Source organism: Rana temporaria, chromosome 3 (assembly GCF_905171775.1).
Source record: "Rana temporaria chromosome 3, aRanTem1.1, whole genome shotgun sequence".
In the NCBI taxonomy this organism is placed as follows: domain Eukaryota; kingdom Metazoa; phylum Chordata; class Amphibia; order Anura; family Ranidae; genus Rana; species Rana temporaria.
The window spans coordinates 376,451,373-376,471,847 of NC_053491.1; the positions used below are offsets into that span (position 1 = coordinate 376,451,373).

The following is a 20,475-nucleotide window of genomic DNA, read 5'->3' on the forward strand; positions in this document are numbered from 1 at the left end:
CAAATAAGTATTTGAACACCTGAGAAAATCAATGTTAATATTTGGTACAGTAGCCTTTGTTTGCAATTACAGAGGTCAAACGTTTCTTGTAGTTTTTCACCAGGTTTGCACACACTGGAGGAGGGATTTTGGCCCACTCCTCCACACAGATCTTCTCTAGATCAGTCAGGTTTCTGGGCTGTCGCTGAGAAACACGGAGTTTGAGCTCCCTCCAAAGATTCTCTATTGGGTTTAGGTCTGGAGAATGGCTAGGCCACGCCAGAACCTTGATATGCTTCTTACAGAGCCACTCCTTGGTTATCCTGGCTGTCATGTGTTGGAAGACCCAGCCTCGACCCATCTTCAAAGCTCTAACTGAGGGAAGGAGGTTGTTGCCCAAAATCTCGCAATACATGGCCCTGGTCATCCTCTCCTTAATACAGTGCAGTCGCCCTGTCCCATGTGCAGAAAAACACCCCCAAAGCATGATGCTACCACCCACATGCTTCACAGTAGGGATGGTGTTCTTGGGATGGTACTCATCATTCTTCTTCCTCCAAACACGGTTAGTGGAATTATGACCAAAAAGTTCTATTTTGGTCTCATCTGATCACATGACTTTCTCCCATGACTCCTCTGGATCATCCAAATGGTCATTGGCAAACTTAAGACGGGCCTTGACATGTGCTGGTTTAAGCAGGGGAACCTTCCGTGCCATGCATGATTTCAAACCATGACGTCTTCGTGTATTACCAACAGTAACCATGGAAACGGTGGTCCCAGCTCTTTTCAGGTCATTGACCAGCTCCTCCCGTGTAGTCCTGGGCTGATTTCTCACCTTTCTTAGGATCATTGAGACCCCACGAGGTGAGGTTTTGCATGGAGCCCCAGTCCAAGGGAGATTGACAGTCATGTTTAGCTTCTTCCATTTTCTAATGATTGCTCCAACAGTGGACCTTTTTTCACCAAGCTGCTTGGCAATTTCCCCGTAGCCCTTTCCAGCCTTGTGGAGGTGTACAATTTTGTCTCTAGTGTCTTTGGACAGCTCTTTGGTCTTGGCCATGTTAGTAGTTGGATTCTTACTGATTGTATGGGGTGGACAGGTGTCTTTATGCAGCTAATGATCTCAAACAGGTGCATCTAATTTAGGATAATAAATGGAGTGGAGGTGGACATTTTAAAGGCAGACTAACAGGTCTTTGAGGGTCAGAATTCTAGCTGATAGACAGGTGTTCAAATACTTATTTGCAGCTGTATCATGCAAATAAATAGTTAAAAAATCATAAATTGTGATTTCTGGATTTTTTTTTTTTTTTATTATGTCTCTCACAGTGGACATGCACCTACGATGACAATTTCAGACCCCTCCATGATTTCCAAGTGGGAGAACTTGCAAAATAGCAGGGTGTTCAAATACTTATTTTCCTCACTGTAGCATCAAATGTACATTTTTTTTTTTTTAATGCAAGCAATGTACATTCCTGAATTTGACTTGGTATTCTCTTGCAGTCTATGTACAGCAGAGTTTGGGCTAGTGGAGGGAAAAGCAGCACAAGGAGCTAATCAGTTTTCCTGCAGTGCACATGTACTAACAAGTAACATGCTGATAGGAGGAGATTGACAGAATGATGAGCTTGAGCTCATCAGTCTGCTGCTTCACCTTCATTGTCTATTCAAAGCAGGGTGAATGACAAGACCTGTTAGTGTAGCTGAACTGCAGCAGATACAAATCAGGTCTCCTGCCCTGCTGGATAGGCCTGTGGTATGTGGCAGAGCTAGACAAAAATAAATAAAAAATCCTTCCTTCAGATAAAACACCTCTGTCTTATATAGATGCAGTTTAACCGCTGTTTGCCTGGAGTTTAGCTTTAAAAAAAGAAATAAAAAATATGTCATATTGATCAGTCATGTTAAGATGCCAGAGCAGGAAAGAAAACTTGCCCATGTCCCTTATGATCTACTCTAAAATTCAGTGTTTGGTGTTGCAGGAATTTCCTTGGAATTTACTTTTCTGCTGTGCTGTCTTTGATGGTTTGGTTTTACAGTGTCTTGCTTTTTTTGTGTGTATTAAGGAAGAACAACATGCTAACACGTCTGCCAACTATGATGTGGAGCTTCTCCACCACAAGGAAGCGCACCCGGAGTTTGGAACTATAGGTAAGCTGACATGCGGACAAGGACATATGTTCTTTGGAGGATCAAGAATGTGCGTTTAATTCTTTTCACAGAGAGAGTACTTGGTCAGACTGCCCAGTGAACATGCAGTGCATGCTGGGGCTTTTTCTTGGTTGCAAAACCAAAGGCCACACATGCATTGGATAGATCAGGGGTCTTCAAACTTTTCAAACAAAGGGCCACTTTATTGTCCTTCAGACTTTAGGAGGGCCGGATTGTGGCCAGCAGGGGCAGGAAATGTCATGGGCCCAGCATCATCGAGAATAAATATGGCCTCAGGGTTGGTGGTCAATAGGAGGAGGAATAGTATCCCATTATTGGTATCCGTGGAAGATATAGTGCCCCATTGTTGGTGTCAGAGGGAGGAATAGTGCCTCATATCGGTGGAAGGAATTGTATCCCAAGGGCCAGATTAAGGCTAGCAAAGGGCCACAGTTTGGAGACCCCTGGGATAGATGAAGGATTTGATACAGGATTTACTTATAATACTCTATAGTAGCTGGGATAAACGCGGGGAAGTAGTAATTGTACAGGTGGACAAGAAGTGTAAGGTGAGGGAGATATCTGTGCAGTGGGGATCTCGTCACAAATTGTATCAATCTTACTTTTCAAGTGATTAGCAATCTCTTGGGCAGTGAGAAAGTTAGTGGGTGGAGGTAATGGAGGGTCAAAGTAAAGAGTTAAAGGTAGAAAAGAGTTGACGGGACTGTGTGATAGGGTGTTAATGAGAATGATGAAGTACAGTTGTGCTCATAAGTTTACATACCCTGGCAGAATTTATGATTTCTTGGCCATTTTTCAAAGAATATGAATGATAACACAAAAACTTTTTTTCTCTCATGGTTAGCGTTTGGCCGAAGCCATTTATTATCAATCAACTGTGTTTTACTCTTTTTAAATCATAATCACAACAAAAACTACCCAAATTACCCTGATCAAATATTGCCAAAACATATAAAATTGATAATGATAATAAAGTCCAATATAAGCATAAGTGGTTGGAGATGATTATTCTCTTAAGCAGTCCTCGATTGAAGAAAAAAACGAACGTTTCGTGGTCCAAGGACGTTAACCACGAAACGTACGTCGGGGCGGCACCCAACCACGCAATTCTACCTGTCACTTCCTGCATCCTGTATCGCTGGCTCCGTTCATCGCAGACGTGGAACGCACGCTCGGGACACGAGCTGAGCATCCAAGCGCCCAGGATCCTGCATTTTGACCCTATGCTACTGAGCCTCAGTGCCTGGTTTGAGGCACCTCTTAAAGTAAGCGGCCACTTGGCTCCCTCTGTACATTATTTTTAACATTTATTAAACAAAGTTACACTATGTTTGGCCATATTTTATTTTGCATGCACTCATCGGATTTCCATTGATTGCAACTGCTACTGCTGCTAGGACGTATTTGCCACCACAGGTGATCCTGTGGCAAGCCTTAAATGTCCTCCTTTTTGATACCAAAATAGGGGGCATTTTCATTTGGTAAGGAGCCAATTTATTCATTCACTTTGGGTGTAAGCCAGCATTATGGTGAAGGTGGACCTATAGTTTGATTGGAAGCACGCTTTTTTCTTCAATCGAGGACTACTTAAGAGAATAATTATCTCCAACCACCAATTTTATATGTTTTGGCACTATTCACTTTTGAGCACTACAGATATCAGCATCTTAGTAATCCTGGACTTTTTTTTACTAGATCATCCACTATTAATAGGTGTTATAGTATTTTATATTTTGTATATTAATTTATATTTAATTATGTACTACTATTGATTGACCAGCGCACCCACTAATATATATTTTTGCACTGTATAATCACTCGATTATTTTGGGTAGCAGCGTTTCTATTTTTGACTTTTATTTAAAACAATTTATTTGGCGCGAGATACCACAAATATACCCTGATCAAATGTTTACAGTTCTTAATACTGTGTATTGTTCCCTTTAACCACTTAAGCCCCGGACCATATTGCTGGTCAAAGACCAGAGCACTGTTTGCGATTCGTCACTGCATCGCTTTAACTGACAATTGCGCGGTCGTGCGACGTGGCTCCCAAACAAAATTTGCGTCGTTTTTCCCCCCCACAAATAGAGCTTTCTGTTGGTGGTATTTGATCACCTCTGCGGTTTTTAGTTTTTGCGCTATAAACAAAAATAGAGCGACAATTTTGAAAAAAATGAATATTTGCCTCTCATCCTCCTTTCCCATCTTCAGGGGAACGAGGCAGGGATGCCCTTTATCCCCAGTCCTTTTTTGTTCTTGCCCTCAAGCCATTAGCTATTGCTTAGATCAGATCCTAACATCAAGGGTATGCAGGTGCTAAAGGCCCGTACACACAATCTGATGGACGTGTTGTGTCGGATAATCCGACCATTTGTATGCTCCATTAGACAATTGTTGGCTGAATTAACGACAACAAATGTTGGCTTTTCATGCTCACCAACTGTCTGACAATAAATCTGTTACGTCGGTTTATCCGATTGTGTGTACACAAGTCCGTCGAACTAAAATCCACAGTATAAACACGCATGCTCAGAACCAGTGCTTAACATCAGACAACAATAACAGAAGTTGCCCAAAGGGTGGCGATAAAGAGCTGAAAAAACAGTGGTTTGGTGAATGTTGGCTGAAAATGTTCTGCCGTGTGTATGCAAAACAATTTCATGGCCAACACCCTTCGGACCAAAATCCACGGACAAGTCACATGGAAGTTTGATCGTGTGTATGAGGCTTTTATACAATAAGAGAGGAAAATAAACATCACAGCAATATGGACAGAGGTAAAGATTTCGAAAGCACCATAGATTACCATTACACATATTGGTAGCAATAAATCAGTTTTCAATTAGAGGTGGATTTTGAAAGCAGCATAGATTACCATTAAGCATATTGATATATATTATACAGCTTTTAAGCAGTTAAGTGTACAGTGACAGGTCCTCTTTGTGTTCCCAATAGAAGCAAACGGTCGGGAAGCAACACTGAAAGAAACAGTCACTCTGAAGTGGTGCACACCAAGAACAAATAGCATTGGTAAGTGCAAATGTTCAATTTAATGTTCCTGAATCCTGTCCGGGCTGCACAAATCATAGGAACCCGATACCCGGTGCAACCCCAGAAACGCCTAAATACTCATTTTACATTGCCAATAGATTTGTATTTCTGTGCATTAAGTCCTGACATTTGCAAAGCACAGACAGGTGGATGACAGTACTTCCAGTTAAGAGATGTAAAGTCAAAGATTTTATGGCCATACTTCTCTTGTAGGTCACAGGAGTGCACCTACTTTTGCTCTCCTGTGATCGAGAATCTGCCAATAGCGGGCTATTGCCCACTATCGGCTAATGTGGCAGAGCCACTCCAAACTTTGGAAGGATCCCAACAATATTGTTGGGATCCATCCAGCTGCCTGATTGACAGCTGGCTCCGCCTCTCAGTGCTCGGCTGAGTGCTGCAGAATGGAGAGTGGTGACTGACCGTCACTGCTCTTTGCTCTTGGCAGATTGAGAACTGATTAATAAGTGGTCATGTGATCGCTTAGTTTTCAGGATTAGAGCTGATGTGGGACACCCGATGCTGCAGCATACAGGTGAGTATGTAGGTTTATTGCATTTTTTTACAAACCACAAAGAAGTTCAGTAGGCTTGAGGTGAGATAATGTGCAGGACACTTGTGTTTCTCCACACCAAACTGGTCAAATTATGTCTTTAAAGAGCTGGCTTTATGCAAGTTGACAGTCGTATTATAGCCAGCCATACACTAGTAGATTTTTGAACAAACAATTCTACAAAAATTCTCCATACACTCAATGACTTGACGAATGCTGTTAGTAACCACTTAAAAATGTTGTTTACTTTTCATTTTGTATTTCGATTTTGGAACGAAAACCACCTTCATTGTTAGAAATTCATTTGTTAGAGAAAAATTATTTAGCTTTTTCTTGTCATTGTGGATATTATTTAAGGTACTTGTATAGCGCCGTTAATTTACGCAGTGCTTTTACATATACATTATGGCCCAGATTCACAAAGCACTTACGCCGATGTATAACAAGTTACGCCGACGTAAGTGCAAATGTGCGCCGTCGTATCTGTGCGCCAGACACACAAACTAATATGCGCCTAAAAACAGGCTTCACCCCGCCGACGTAACTTGCCTACGCCGGTGTAGGGTGGGCGCACATTTAGGCTGGACGCATGGTGGCGCTCCCATTGATTAGCCATTCAAATATGCAAATGAGGGAAATACGGCGATTCACGAACGTGTGCCCGGGGCATGCTACGCGAGATGCGCGTAAGTTGTAAGTCCGGCGTAAAGTTATTCTCCATAAAGGAGGTGCAACCCGGCAACAGACATGCTCAGGTCTGCACCAGGGAACACAAGCCGGCGTATTGTGCGTTGGACGTGTGTCTGGCTGGGCGTACGTTATGTTCCCGGCGTACGCAGTGATCTGGCATAGCTTACGCAGTTTTGCCGGCGTGGTTGTGAGCAGGCGCATGGGGGTGCGTCCACGTCACGGCGCATTCTCAGTTCGTGATACGTACCTGTCTGGCGCTCGGCCCATCATTTGCATGGGGTCACGCCTCATTTGCATGGGTTCACGCCCACTTCCACCTACGCCGACGTACGCCTTCGAAACCCACGCCACGCTGGCGCAGCGTTAGGAGCCATGGCTTGCTGAATGCAATGCTTGCCTCTGTGCTGCGTTGGCGTAGCGTACCGTGGTTACTCTACTCTACGGCGGCGTAATGTGCGCCTTGCTCTCTGTGAATCTGGGCCTATATGCTCACATCGGTCCCTGCCCTCAAGGAGCTTAAAATCGAAGGTCCCTATTAAGGCTGAGCTCCGGCGTGTTCGCACACCCCACGTGCCGAGCCCGCCAGGAAGACGGCACTGCACTGCGCTAATCACAGGCAGTGAGACATTGTCCTGATGCGCGGCTGCAGAGATCGGAAAATATCTCACTGCCTGTGATTAGCGCAGCGCGGTGCTGACTTCCTGGCAGGCTCTGCACGTGGGGTGTGCGAACATGCCGGAACTCAGCCTCAGTCCCTAACATTCATATACTAGGAACAATTTAGACAGAAGCCAATTAACCTACCAGCATGTCTTTTTGGTTGAAAATGAATATCAATTTGACATCGCAAACGAAAAAAATCATACTAACATTCTTAAATAAAAAATAAAAAATTCTACTAGTATATGTCCAGCCTAAAACTGAAAGGGTCTTCCTTAAGTATACAGTTGTCTAAAATATCATGCTATAGTGTAACACCTTAGGCCCCGTACACACCATAGAATCTATCCGCAGATAAATCCCATCAAATGGGTTTCTGCGGATAGATTCTATGGTGTGTACACTCCTGCGGATATTTATCCTCGGATAAATCTCCCCTGGGATGGATTTTCAGCAGATGAATATTTGCTGACATGCTCAACAAATCCATCTGCTGGAATCCATCCCAAAGGATGGATCCGCTCGTCTGTACAGACTCACCGGATCCATCCGTCCAAAGGGATTCCCCGCACGCGTCGTAATGATTTGACGCATGCGTGGAATTCCTTATATGACAGCGTCGCGCCCGTCGCCGCGTCATAATCGCGGCGACGGCGCGACACGTCATCGCCAGAGGATTTCGGCGCGGATTTCAATGCGATGGTGTGTACACGCCATCGCATAGAAATCTTCTGAAATCCTCGAGAGGATTTATCCGCGGATACGGTCCGCTGGACCGTATCCGCGGATAAATCCTCTCGTGTGTATGGGGCCTTACAGTTATAGGATACCAGCTCAAAAATTGGAATTGAGGTCCCTCCATACTTTCGGCCATATGGTGTACCTGTTTTGCTAGCTAATGTCTTATAGTAGTCGGGTCCTTTTATCTTCTTCCTGCTCTTGAATCTTAAATTGCTGCTAGGGTGTTCCTTGGTTCCAAGTCCGCTCATGCCAACTACCAACATACACTGGAAACTTTGAAATTTGTAAACATCTCTGCCCATTGTCTTTTGCAAAACTACTCAGCCACTCTCAGATCTCTGCATCAAGGCCAGTCATTTTGTTATCTAATATATAGATGCATGCATATATTTTTTTGTTTGTTTCTAGAATTGCACTACTGCTCAGGAGCCTTTCGGATATCGCCAGTAGATGTGAACAGCCGACCATCTTCCTGCCTTACCAACTTTCTGTTAAATGGTAAGAACTCAGGTGACACGCAGCCTTGCTCTTGTACCGTATGATAAATTTCTGTTAGCATTTACAATTATGTTGTTATGTTACTAAAAAAAAATATATTTTTTAATAGAGTAAGGGACAATAAAACCCATTTAGCCGGATTCAGAAAGCACTTACGCCGACGTATCTTCTGATACGCCGCGTAAGTGCACTGATGCGCCATCGTATCTATGCGCCTGATTCTTGAAATAAGATACGCCTGAATTTTGGCTCCATCCGACTGACGTAAGTCTCCTACGCCGTGGTATCTTGGGCGCATATTTACGCTGGCCGCAAGGAGCGCTTCCATTGATTTACGCGTCGAATATGCAAATGACTGAGATACGCCGATTCACGAACATTCTTGCGCCCGTCGCTGTAATCTACGCCGTTTACGTAAGGCGTACGTCCGGCGTAAAGTTATTCCACCTAAAGCGGGGGTTAGTCATGTTAGGGTATGGACCAGGGAGCAGCTGTCGTATTTTACGTCGTTTACGTAAGTCGTACGTGAATGGGGCTGGGCGTAGGTTACGTTCACGTCGTAGGCATTGAGCCGTCGTATCTTAGGGAGTATATGCGACGTGACTGTGAGCATGCGCGCGCATGCGCAGTTCGTTCGGCCCTTCATTTACATGGGGTCACGCTTCATTATAATAGATCACGCCCACTACCTTCCTACTTTGAATTAGGCGGGCTTACGCCGGCCAATTTACGTTACGCCGGCGCAACAAAGGGAGCAAGTGCTTTGTGAATACTGTTCTGGCCTCTCTGTTACGTCGGCGTAGCGCATATGAGATGCTCTACGCCCGCACAAATATACGCCGCTCTACCTGAATCCGCCTAATTGTGTGTGGTGTGTTTATTTTTTTTTTTAATGAAAGCAAATCACCCCAACACTGAACACATCCACCATGAGCTCTCTCCTGGAAGCTCATCTAAGTACTTACTTCTTCCGTCTGACCAGCTTGCAGTTGTTCCTTTCAATATCTGATCACTGAGCTGAGATATGTTGTTTTTCCGCAGGCCGCTCTGTGTTGCTGGAGCAGCCACGTAAGTCCGGATCCAAAGTGATCAGTCACATGCTGAGCAGCCACGGCGGGGAAATTTTCCTGCACACCCTGAGCAGCACCCGCTCAATTCTGGAGGATCCTCCATCAATCAGCGAGGGCTGCGGTGGAAGAGTCACAGATTATAGGATTACGGTGAGTCAGCCTGACAAAACTGAAAGGGACTATACAACACATTTGTTTACATATTTGCTTTACTTTAGCATTAAAAATAATCTGGTAAATATAAAATGTTGCAAAAACAACCCCCCCCCTTTCCCCCTTTAATGTTGTGGAGGCAAGAGAAGGGGGAGGTGTTCTGTAGTCCAGAGAAAAGAACCGGAAAGGGCTGACAACACTGCACACTACAGGAAGTTCTAAGGATCACCATGTTTTCTTTTGTATTTGTAGTGTTTTTAAAGATAAACATTGTGTTGAATTGTGCCTGTTTTACAGAGATGTACTACTTATGTGTTTTTTTTTTTTTTTATGTGCACAGACATGCACATTAACCCCTTCCTGCCATCCACAAATATGTGTCAGCACACCCGTGGGCTTTAGCTGCCACATACTGTATATGCATTCAGCCAGCAGCTCTGTACTGGGAGCCCACTTAATTGCTGATAGTTCCCAGTCACTGTTTATGATCAGTGACCACCAGGGGTGGACTGACAACTCCATGGGGCCCCCAGGCAATAGAAGTTTATGGGGCCCCCAGGCTTACAGATGGCAACCACGCCAGGAGGATTTTCACATCAAAAGCATGTCAGTTTCGGACATATCAGGGACAGATGTAAAAAAAAAAAAACAAAGATTCTTACATACTGTCCCTGGTTTTACTGAGCCTGGCAACCCTGATGGGGCCCCCTAGTGGCATGGGGCCCTTAGGGCAGTGCCCGAGTGACTCAATGGTCAGTCCGCCCCTGGTGACCACATGATCTGGTAACCCTGGAAATAGCTTTGCTGTTAAGATCCCCCTAAAGGGCCAGCTCCCACCAGCAGGAGAGGGTTAAGCAAATTGATGTAAAAATTCTGGCATGTTACTTTTTGTGTGTTTTGCTGTTGTGACCTGCTATCAATGTCTCCACACAGGATTTTGGGGAGTTCATGAGGGAAAACAGACTGATGCCTTTTCTGGACCAGCAGTACAGGATAGACGGAACGCCGGAGGTTCCCGTGGAGCGATCGAAGTGCCAACTAGAGCGATACACGCGGTACTGGCCAATGATCATTTCGCAGACCACAATTTTCAACATGCAGGCGGTAGGTTTCCCCCCCCCCCCCCTTCTATAACTGTTTGTTAAATAGGGTATACAATATATCTTGAGTTTGTCTCTCTGCTTGGTAGGTTGTTCCACTGGCCAGCGTTATTGTGAAGGAGACCCTGACAGAGGAAGATGTTCTAAACTGCCAGAAAACCATCTACAATTTGGTGGATATGGAGAGGAAGAATGATCCCCTGCCCATTTCTACAGCGGGCACGCGGGGCAAAGGACCAAAGAGGTACAGTATAGGGTTTTCTAAACTCTTAATGGTGATATTACCATCCACTTTCTGTTGTATTCCATTGAGGTAAACAAACCAGGGCCCAAAATTTAGGACCCTTTCATAAAGTACGAGGCTTTGGTGTGTAGTCTTTGTTGTTCCACTAAAGTCTTTTTTACCTAATGCAGCATAGAGAGCTCTGTGACTGAAGGAGAGATGATCTGTTACTCTGACAGATCTCATGACTGGGCATGTTATTTTCCTGGATATATCCTTTTTTGTTGCCTCCTATTTATTTCTACTGTGTTCCTTTGACTTTGAAGCTAGCAGAGCACAATGCAAAATTTCAAGCACCATGCAATATTATATATGTATGTATGTATGTATGTGTATGTGTGTGTGTGTATATATATATATATATATATATATATATATATATATATATACACAAAGCAATATGGCCATACTGCAGGTGTTCCAGCAGTTTTTTTCTTTATCGTACATCACGGGACACAGAGCGGCATTCATTACTATATGGGTTATATGGAGTACCTTCAGGTGTAGACACTGGCAATCTCAAACAGGAAATGCCCCTCCCTATATAACCCCCTCCCATAGGAGGAGTACCTCAGTTTTTACGCCAGTGTCTTAGGTGTTAGTCATGGTTTAGCTTGCCTCCGCATCCTTGGGATTAGGTGAGCTACCGGTTCTGTCCAAAAAAGCCTCAGCGCTAAAGTGGTCAGTAACCGGACCCCAAACCCTTGGGGTATAGCCCATAATGCTTTTCTTTTTAGAGAGCTGGACCCTGGGCCCAGAACTTAGAAACCTTTGGGTACCTAAAGTTTTCTGTTGCCAGGGTGCTATATGGGCCCAGGTCAGTGGATCCTTCATAGGAACCCAGGGCCTGAAGGTCTAGACATCCCCACGGAGATGGGGGAAGATTGGGCCTCTTGCTTGGCAAAGTCCTGCGGCATGGAGCAGGTAAGTGAGGGGAAAACTTGCGGAACTTGGTTCTTAGCAGGTTTTTTTCTGGGGGGTCACAGGGGACATGCCTAAAGTTATGCACTGCATCTGGCAAACTAGTCACATATCATAAAGATAGGATGGCTCTCTATGTATTATTCCCCATAAGATGTGACCTCCCTTGTAGTGTTGGAAAAGCATTGAGTGGGGCCTGTGTTATATAAAAATATATGTGTGTGTCAGAGAGCTTTGCTTACCTGCAGGCCTCCAGGCGATGCTCCATTCAGTCTTCCTCCTCAGAGCCTGCAAGCAGGCAAAACGCTGACCTCCTCATGGTTCCAGGCTGCAGGCTGCAGTTTGCTGGAACAGAGAGGTCCCTTCCTCCCAAAATCCCCCCCCCCCCTCCCCCTGTCGGGAGGGGCATTTCCTGTTTGAGGTTGCTGGGGGGGAAGGGCGGGTCAGTGGCTTAAAGGAAGGGGCGGCCCTTCCTTGTTTGTTCCATCAATACTTTGGAACTGAGGAGAAAGACCAGAGCGGCAGCACGGGGCGCCGAGGACACACGGTGGCCAGAAAGGATATTGCAGTCTTCAGAGGACTGTTTTGTCAAGCCTAGAAATAGGCTGTTTCTTTTCCATCTCATAGTTTTTCTTTGCAATACTACTCAGGGGGACAGAATGTTTTTTCTTTCCTGGATTTGAAACAAAAACGAAAAAAAAAAAAAAAAAAATCATCTAGGGGAGAGGAAGCATTTTTTTTATCCCCCAAACAGGTGTTTGGACAATTAACTTTTATAGTTCCAAATACCAATAGGTAGCAGGTGTACCTCGGTATTGTACCATGGTATGCCGCTGTTTTCCCTACAGGGAGCCTTGGGGCCATCGGGATCTGGGGCTGGAGCTGACGCGGGTCAGTCCAACCCTAAGATGGTCACGGAGGAGGTATTACTCACCTCTTTAAAAGAGATGCAGAAAAGCATGGGAAAAATGATATCCGCAGCTATGCGGGGCAGTAAGCGGAATAGATCTCCGTCGCCCGAGCGCGGACCCTCAGAAGAGGAGGTCCTTTCCTCAGGGGAATTGGACGACCTCTTGGACACGGACCAAGTAGGTTCAGGGATCGAAGACCCGGATACAGAGGAGTCTGGGGCAGTCTCCCTGAGGGAGAGCTGGTGGATTCAAGGATTGTCGGACTTGGTCCATAGGACATTCAACTTGCCAGTACCAGATCTCCAGGTATCGACGGTTTCAGCTTTGGGCTCACTGAGGGCGCCTCAAAGCAATGCTGTGTTTCCGATCCATCCTCTATTAGAGGGAATTTTGTTCCAAGATTGGAACAAGCCAGATAAGATCTTCTTACCACCTAAAAGGTTCTCTGTCCTATATCCTATGGAAGAAAAATTTTCCAAAAGATGGGCTACTCCTGCAGTGGACGCAGCCATCTCATGTGTTAACAGATCGTTAACATGCCCTGTAGAAAACATACAGGTGTTCAAGGATCCAGTTGATAAGCGCTTGGAAGCACTACTTAAGAACTCCTTCACTACTGCAGGGGCAGTAGTACAGCCAGCTGTGGCTGCGATTGGGGTCGCTCAAGCATTATCGGATCAATTTAAGCAGATGCTTAAACTTATTCCGGCCCAGCAGGCAGAAAAATTTTCGGATGTCCCTAAGGCCATATGTTTTACGGTAGACGCAATCAAGGATTCTATCCAGCAAGCGTCACGTTTATCGTTATCCCTTATCCATATGAGAAGACTCTTATGGTTAAAAAGCTGGGAGGCTGAGCCCCCATGCAAGAAGCTCCTGGTAGGGTTCCCCTTCCATGGAGGACGACTCTTCGGAGAAGACCTAGATAAATACATTCAGACCATTTCAAACGGCAAGAGTACTCTCTTGCCAACTAAGAAGAAGGTTCAGGGACCTGCGTTTAAACGACAGTATTCCCCTGGGCAGGGGCCCTCTAATGCCAAGCAGTATCGACGGCCTCCTGCAAAAGCAAACTTCGGCTTCAACAGCAGATCACAAGGACAGGCTGTTAGAGGCAAAAGGCAGTGGTTTCGCAAACCAGCAAAACCAGCCCCCAAGCCAACCTTATGAAGGGGCGCCCCCACCCACGAAGGTGGGGGGAAGGCTGCGACTCTTTTCAGAGATTTGGGAAGCCAGCATTCCCGACGAGTGGGTACGGTCTTCCGTGGCCACAGGCTACAAATTAGATTTCCTAAGGTTTCCTCCTCCTCATTTCCAGAAGTCGAGGATTCCAAACGATCCGGAAAAGGGAGCCGCATTAAGATCGGCATTAGATCATCTACTTTCCCAGGAAGTAATAGTAGAGGTACCAGTCCTGGAACAGGGGCTGGGTTTCTACTCCAACCTATTCATCATCCCAAAATCCAATGGAGATGTCAGGCCAATTTTGGACCTAAAGATGGTAAATGCATATCTAAAGATCCGCTCATTTCGGATGGAATCCGTGCGGTCAGCAGCTGCCACACTCCAGAAGGACGACTTCATGGCGTCCATAGACATAAAGGATGCCTACCTTCATGTTCCAATTTATCAGCCACATCAAAGATATCTACGCTTCATGGTGGCTTCGCGTCACTTCCAATTCGTGGCGCTTCCCTTCGGGTTGGCTACGGCCCCCCGGGTGTTCACTAAGGATCCAAGGGGTCACGATCCTAGCATACCTGGACGACCTCCTAGTCATAGATCACTCGTCTCCCGGCTTGGAGCGAGCAGTGGCCCTCACGGTCCAATACCTCGAGAGGTTCGGCTGGGTCCTAAATCGAGAAAAGTCAGCTTTCCAGCCCACAAAGCAGTTGGAATATCTCGGCATGAGATTAGACACAGAACAACAAGGAGTGTTCCTACCTCTGAGGAAGGTAAAAGCCATCAAGGAATTAATCCTACTGGTTCTAAGCAAGAAAGAACCGACTATTCGCCTATGTATGAGGTTACTAGGCAAGATGGTGGCCACATTCGAGGCGGTACCATACGCCCAGAGCCACACTCGCATCCTACAGGCAGCCATCCTGTCAGCATGGAGCAGAAGGCCACAGGCCTTGGATATCCCGTTGCCGCTCTCATCAAGAGTCCGACAAAGTCTGTGTTGGTGGTTAGACCCTCAGAATCTACTGAAGGGGAGGTCTTTCAGCCCAGTGGCTTGGAAGATAGTGACCACAGACGCCAGCCTGACGGGCTGGGGAGCAATTTTGGATGGTTGCACTCGCCAAGGTACTTGGGCAAAGCCAGAGAAGCAGTTGCCCATCAACATCTTGGAGCTCAGAGCTGCTCGACTAGCCCTCAGGGCTTGGACGTCAAAATTGCAGGGGTTCCCGGTGAGAATTCAATCAGACAATGCCACGGCCGTGGCATACATAAATCACCAAGGGGGGAACCAGGAGTCAAGCCGCTCAGAGAGAGGTGAGCTTGATTCTTCTATGGGCAGAGGCTCATGTGCCCTGCATATCGGCAATATTTATTCCAGGAGTGGACAACCTTCAGGCGGACTTCTTAAGTCGCCAGACTCTGTTGCCGGGGGAATGGTCTCTGCATCCACTAGTCTTTCAAGCACTCTGCCAAAGATGGGGAGTGCCGGACGTGGATATCATGGCATCGAGACTCAACAAGAAACTAGACAGGTTCATGTCCCGCTCAAGGGATCCGATGGCCTGCGGAACCGATGCGTTGGTTTGCCCTTGGCATCAGTTCAAACTTCTTTATGCGTTTCCCCCGCTCCAGTTACTACCCCGCCTGCTGCGCAGGATCCGGGTGGAGCACATACCAGTCATCCTGGTAGCTCCAGCATGGCCCAGAAGGGCATGGTACTCACTAATCTTAAGGATGGTAGTGGGAGACCCTTGGACTCTTCCTCTACGGCCAGACCTGCTATCGCAAGGTCCGATCCTCCACCCTGCCTTACGGCATCTAAATTTGACGGCCTGGAAGCTGAATCCCTGATTCTCAGGGGTAGAGGTCTGTCTCAGAAAGTAATCTCTACCCTAATCAGAGCCAGGAAACCGGTCTCTAGGGTGATTCATTACAGGGTCTGGAAGGCCTATGTAGGCTGGTGTGAGTCCAAGCGATGGCTTTCTCGCAAATTTACCATCGATAGAGTATTAAGTTTTCTCCAGCTAGGAGTGGATAAAGGATTGGCATTAAGCACAATCAAAGGACAGATTTCTGCTCTGTCAGTGTGGTTTCAGCGGCCGCTGGCCACCCACTCGCTGGTTAAGACCTTCCTTCAAGGGGTCTTACGTATTAGACCTCCAGTTAAATCCCCGCTTTGTCCGTGGGATTTAAATCTTGTTCTGTCAAGTTTACAGAAACAACCGTTTGAGCCGTTGGCTGATATTCCTTTGGTTCTACTGACAAGGAAGTTAGTATTTTGGTTTCGGAGCTGGCAGCCTTATCCTGTAAGGAACCATATCTTGTTTTTCATAAGGACAGGGTCGTTCTCCGCCCTCATCCTTCCTTCCTTCCGAAGGTCATATCCAGTTTTCATTTGAACCAGGATTTGGTATTACCATCCTTCTTCCCTAAACCTACTTCCAGAAAGGAAGGGTTGCTGCATACCTTGGATATTGTCAGGGCCATGAAGGCCTATCTTAAAGCTACAAAGAAGATCCGGAAGACAGATGTGCTGTTCATTCTACGGATGGGCCCAAGAAGGGGCAGGCAGCTGCAAAGTCCACCATTTCTAGGTGGATTAAGCAATTAATCACTCAGGCCTACGGCTTGAAAGGGTTGCCTCCTCCAGTATCATTAAAGGCTCATTCTACTAGAGCCATGGGCGCCTCCTGGGCAGCACACCACCAGATCTCTATGGCTCAAGTTTGCAAGGCGGCAACCTGGTCTTCTGTCCACACGTTTACAAAATTCTACAAGTTGGACGTAAGAAGGAATACTGATACTCCCTTCGGGCAGGCAGTGCTGCAGGCTGCAGTTTGAGACCCTCGGATTCCGGGGGCTCCTCTTGTTCGAGTTAAATTTAAAAATTTTATTTTTCTCAACTAAGTTGGATTTATTATGATTTGAGTATATCTCTAAATTAAATCCTTTTGTCTTGGAGATGTTCTCCCTCCCCTCATTGTAAGCATTGCTTTGGGACATCCCATATAGTAATGAATGCCGCTCTGTGTCCCGTGATGTACGATAAAGAAAAAGAGATTTTTAATACAGCTTACCTGTAAAATCTTTTTCTTGGAGTACATCACGGGACACAGAGCTCCCACCCCTCTTTTTTGAGGACCATTTTGGGAGGCATACTGCTTGCTACAAAACTGAGGTACTCCTCCTATGGGAGGGGGTTATATAGGGAGGGGCATTTCCTGTTTGAGATTGCCAGTGTCTACACCTGAAGGTACTCCATATAACCCATATAGTAATGAATGCCGCTCTGTGTCCCGTGATGTACTCCAAGAAAAAGATTTTACAGGTAAGCTGTATTAAAAATCTCTTTTTTATATCCATTGCTGCTTTTTAAATGAACTCCTAAATATGCAGTTTTGTGAAAAACTTGTGTGTACTTGACTTTTTTGTCACATTATTTCCTGTGCATTGGATTCTGTAAAGTTTTTATCTTTTTTTTCTGAAAAGCAAACATTTTCCGGCAAGTTTCTAGCTTATGGCTTTGTCTTGCCTCTGTTCTGGCAGGGATGAGCAGTATCGCATCATGTGGAATGAGCTGGAGACTCTGGTACGAGCTCATATCAACAGCTCCGACAGGCATCAAAGGGTCATGGAGTGCTTGTTGGCATGCCGCAGTAAGCCACCAGAGGAGGAGGAAAGGAAGAAGAGAGGAAGAAAAAGAGAAGATAAAGAGGACAAGCCTGCTGGGAAGGATTATGAACACGATAAGAAGTGGACAGAATCTGAAAAGTATGTTAAAAAGTCACACATAACAGCATGCAGATTAGATAGATTCATCAGATGCCACCCAAGAATGTGTTTTTTATGCCAGTTCTTGGCAAAACATTTTTATTTTATTTTTGAATAGAGCAGGAAAAGGTTAGAATTTCTGTCTGGGGAGATTTCTGCAAGATGTTCTGTATTTGCTTCCTAAGGTGACAGCACTGATCCTCCATAGGTACATTACACTGAGTGTTGTCACCTCAGGACAGGAAGTTTGTTACTGGCAAGCTCCTGGTGAAAAAAAATAATAGAAAAGCAGCGCAGCCACCACATCTAAGGACTAGTAAGCTGCAATATATTACAGTTTTGTTGTTCGGTTTAGATTTAAATTCAACCACCCATGTTTTTTTGCAGTAGAACTTTGCCTGTACTATCAAAAAAGGGTAGGGAGGGGAAATAACAATAAGGCACTCACGTTGGCCCACATCCGAAATATTGGTTCAAAAAGAAAAGAGTTGTACTACACTGGGTAGCGACATGGCGGACTTTAAAGGGCAATCACAGGGACGTTTATCGTTATAAAAATAAAGTTTAATTACAAAATAGTACATATACAAATAAATTTCATATAAAAAATGTTATCAAAAGAGAGAACATAGATACATATTAGAGCAATAGAACGTCTCGCCGACGCGTTTCGCCTTACGGCTTCTTCTGGACGAGTTGTATGGTTTTATAACACGGAAGTATTGCTACTTGTATGTGTCTGAAAGAAAATTGTACACTTATAACATATAGATAACATAAAGACATAATCCAATAAAATATTGAGGGCCAGTATGCAATAAAGCCAAATATAGTACCAGTTGAGTTGGTGGTCATCCGCATCCATCAAAGATCATTGGGTTAGTACCAAAAATAAGTACGTGAGCTGTTAAAACAAAGAAAAATAACCAGAAACAGAAAAGCAATGTATACCTCAATGTGTATATAGCTTTATATATGTGTAAACACTGTGCGCACGTATGCGTGCATAATATTGCGCTTGAGCAAACAAAGAAGGAGGGGGGAGGGCCAGATGAAGGACCTACCCGGGTAACAAGGAAGACACGATATCCTGATGGTATGGGGAGCCACAATAGTAGTAGGTTCTGAGAAAAAAAGGGGGGGGCAAGTAAATATATCTGTGCATGTGCTGGGACATAATGAAAATATATAAATAACAGCCAAGAGGTTGTAAAAAATAAAGTATCAAAAATGGCTAAGTTACCTCGAAAATAGTATAAAAAGGCAACAACCGGGACCAGCAAGGCAGAAGACAGGTAAGAAAGACCTGGAGGGAAAATAGATTCCGTCGCTAGGTGACTACACTGCACTGTCCACAGTAAAGGGCAGATCAAAGGCTTTAGAACCTGTGTGAAAAATAGCCATAGTAACCCATATGCACAGCAGATGAAAATAGCAAATAAACGGAGATAACGATAGAGTATTACCTTGCCGCCTAAGGAGTGGTATGTGTCCCGGGGAGGTAGCAGCCTGTGCTCCACGCCGAGACAACGGCTGGAGCTGGCTTTAAATAGGCCTAACAGACGTGGGCGTGTCGCGTCAGAAAGACGCGATGACGTCATCGTCATCGCGCCTGGAGCTGCGGCGCATAAACATAAGAACATCAGCTGAGACCGAGTGAGCTCTAACCAATGAGCGTCTCGGTATCAATGCTGACGTATGCAGCCATGCCTGCCTATCCCAACGAGACCCAACAGTTGGGCGTGGCTGTAGGCGGGGCGGCATCGATCATAATCATAGATCATGCCGACCCCCAAGCTGAGGTGAAAATAAATGAAAGGAGCCGCATCAACAAGCCAACGTGGGCAGAAAAATAGATCGGGGCAAAGATAAGAGAGACTAATGTTAGTTCAATGGCCCGATAGTGAAAGTGAATCGCATCACAGCAAAGTAACCTCGGTAGGAGTACCCCATTTGTAATAGCTCAAGCAAACAATATAAATGCAGTGTAGTTAATTGACCACAAGATGGCAGATAGAGAACAGGACAAAGGGGCCTGTAACAACCAACACTGGTAACAAATAAGGAATCAGTTGCATGCTGACAGTCAATAGGATTAAAAACAGAAATTATTCAAATATTACAACAAATAGATATTTTCACATTATATCCAATTCCCTGATCGAGGATATTTGGAATTAAATTATGTTGTCTCACGTCCATATTTATACATATATATACATACATATTGGTTTTCAGAAGAAGATTTATACAAAAGAAAAAACAGATTTAATAAGTATAAAATAAAAAACAAAAATATTAAATAATTTTTCCTATATTATTTTAATTCCCTGATGTATAGATATCCATCTATTCATATATCCATATAAGGGTATTCATATATTCTGAGGGGTCAAGTGTGGATGCAGGACCCTATTCCTTGTTTTCCTAAATACATAGGTACATTTCTAGAGTAGAAAGGAGATGGCATATTTCAGCAGTGGATCTATCAACAGGGCATTATTGGGGAGGACATGTTAGGGGGCTCAAAAGATTAGCCACCTACCACAGGTTGGCAAGGTGGTTATTAGTGATACAGAGTGCGGTTAGATATTCAGAAAGGATTTGAAACTTAGGGCATCGTTGAGGCCTGGAAATTGGTTGGCATGTAACTTATGAATCCAACGAGTTTCACATTGTAAAACACGTTGATCGAAGTTACCCCCTCGTGGATCCTCGTATATACTCTCCA

The 20,475-nt window shown here is 45.0% G+C and overlaps 1 protein-coding gene across 2 annotated transcripts in view; it reads left to right on the forward strand.

Moving 5' to 3' along the window:
- The window catches only part of INTS13 (integrator complex subunit 13), a 71,104-nt gene that overhangs the window by 37,824 nt on the left and 12,805 nt on the right, over positions 1-20,475 (forward strand). For both annotated transcript variants that reach the window (XM_040345597.1, XM_040345598.1), the window contains 7 exons: positions 2,052-2,136; positions 5,116-5,190; positions 8,264-8,353; positions 9,395-9,573; positions 10,510-10,680; positions 10,766-10,920; positions 17,520-17,744. In XM_040345597.1, coding sequence (XP_040201531.1) covers positions 2,052-2,136; positions 5,116-5,190; positions 8,264-8,353; positions 9,395-9,573; positions 10,510-10,680; positions 10,766-10,920; positions 17,520-17,744 — 980 coding nt within the window. The remainder of the gene's footprint in view (positions 1-2,051; positions 2,137-5,115; positions 5,191-8,263; positions 8,354-9,394; positions 9,574-10,509; positions 10,681-10,765; positions 10,921-17,519; positions 17,745-20,475) is intronic.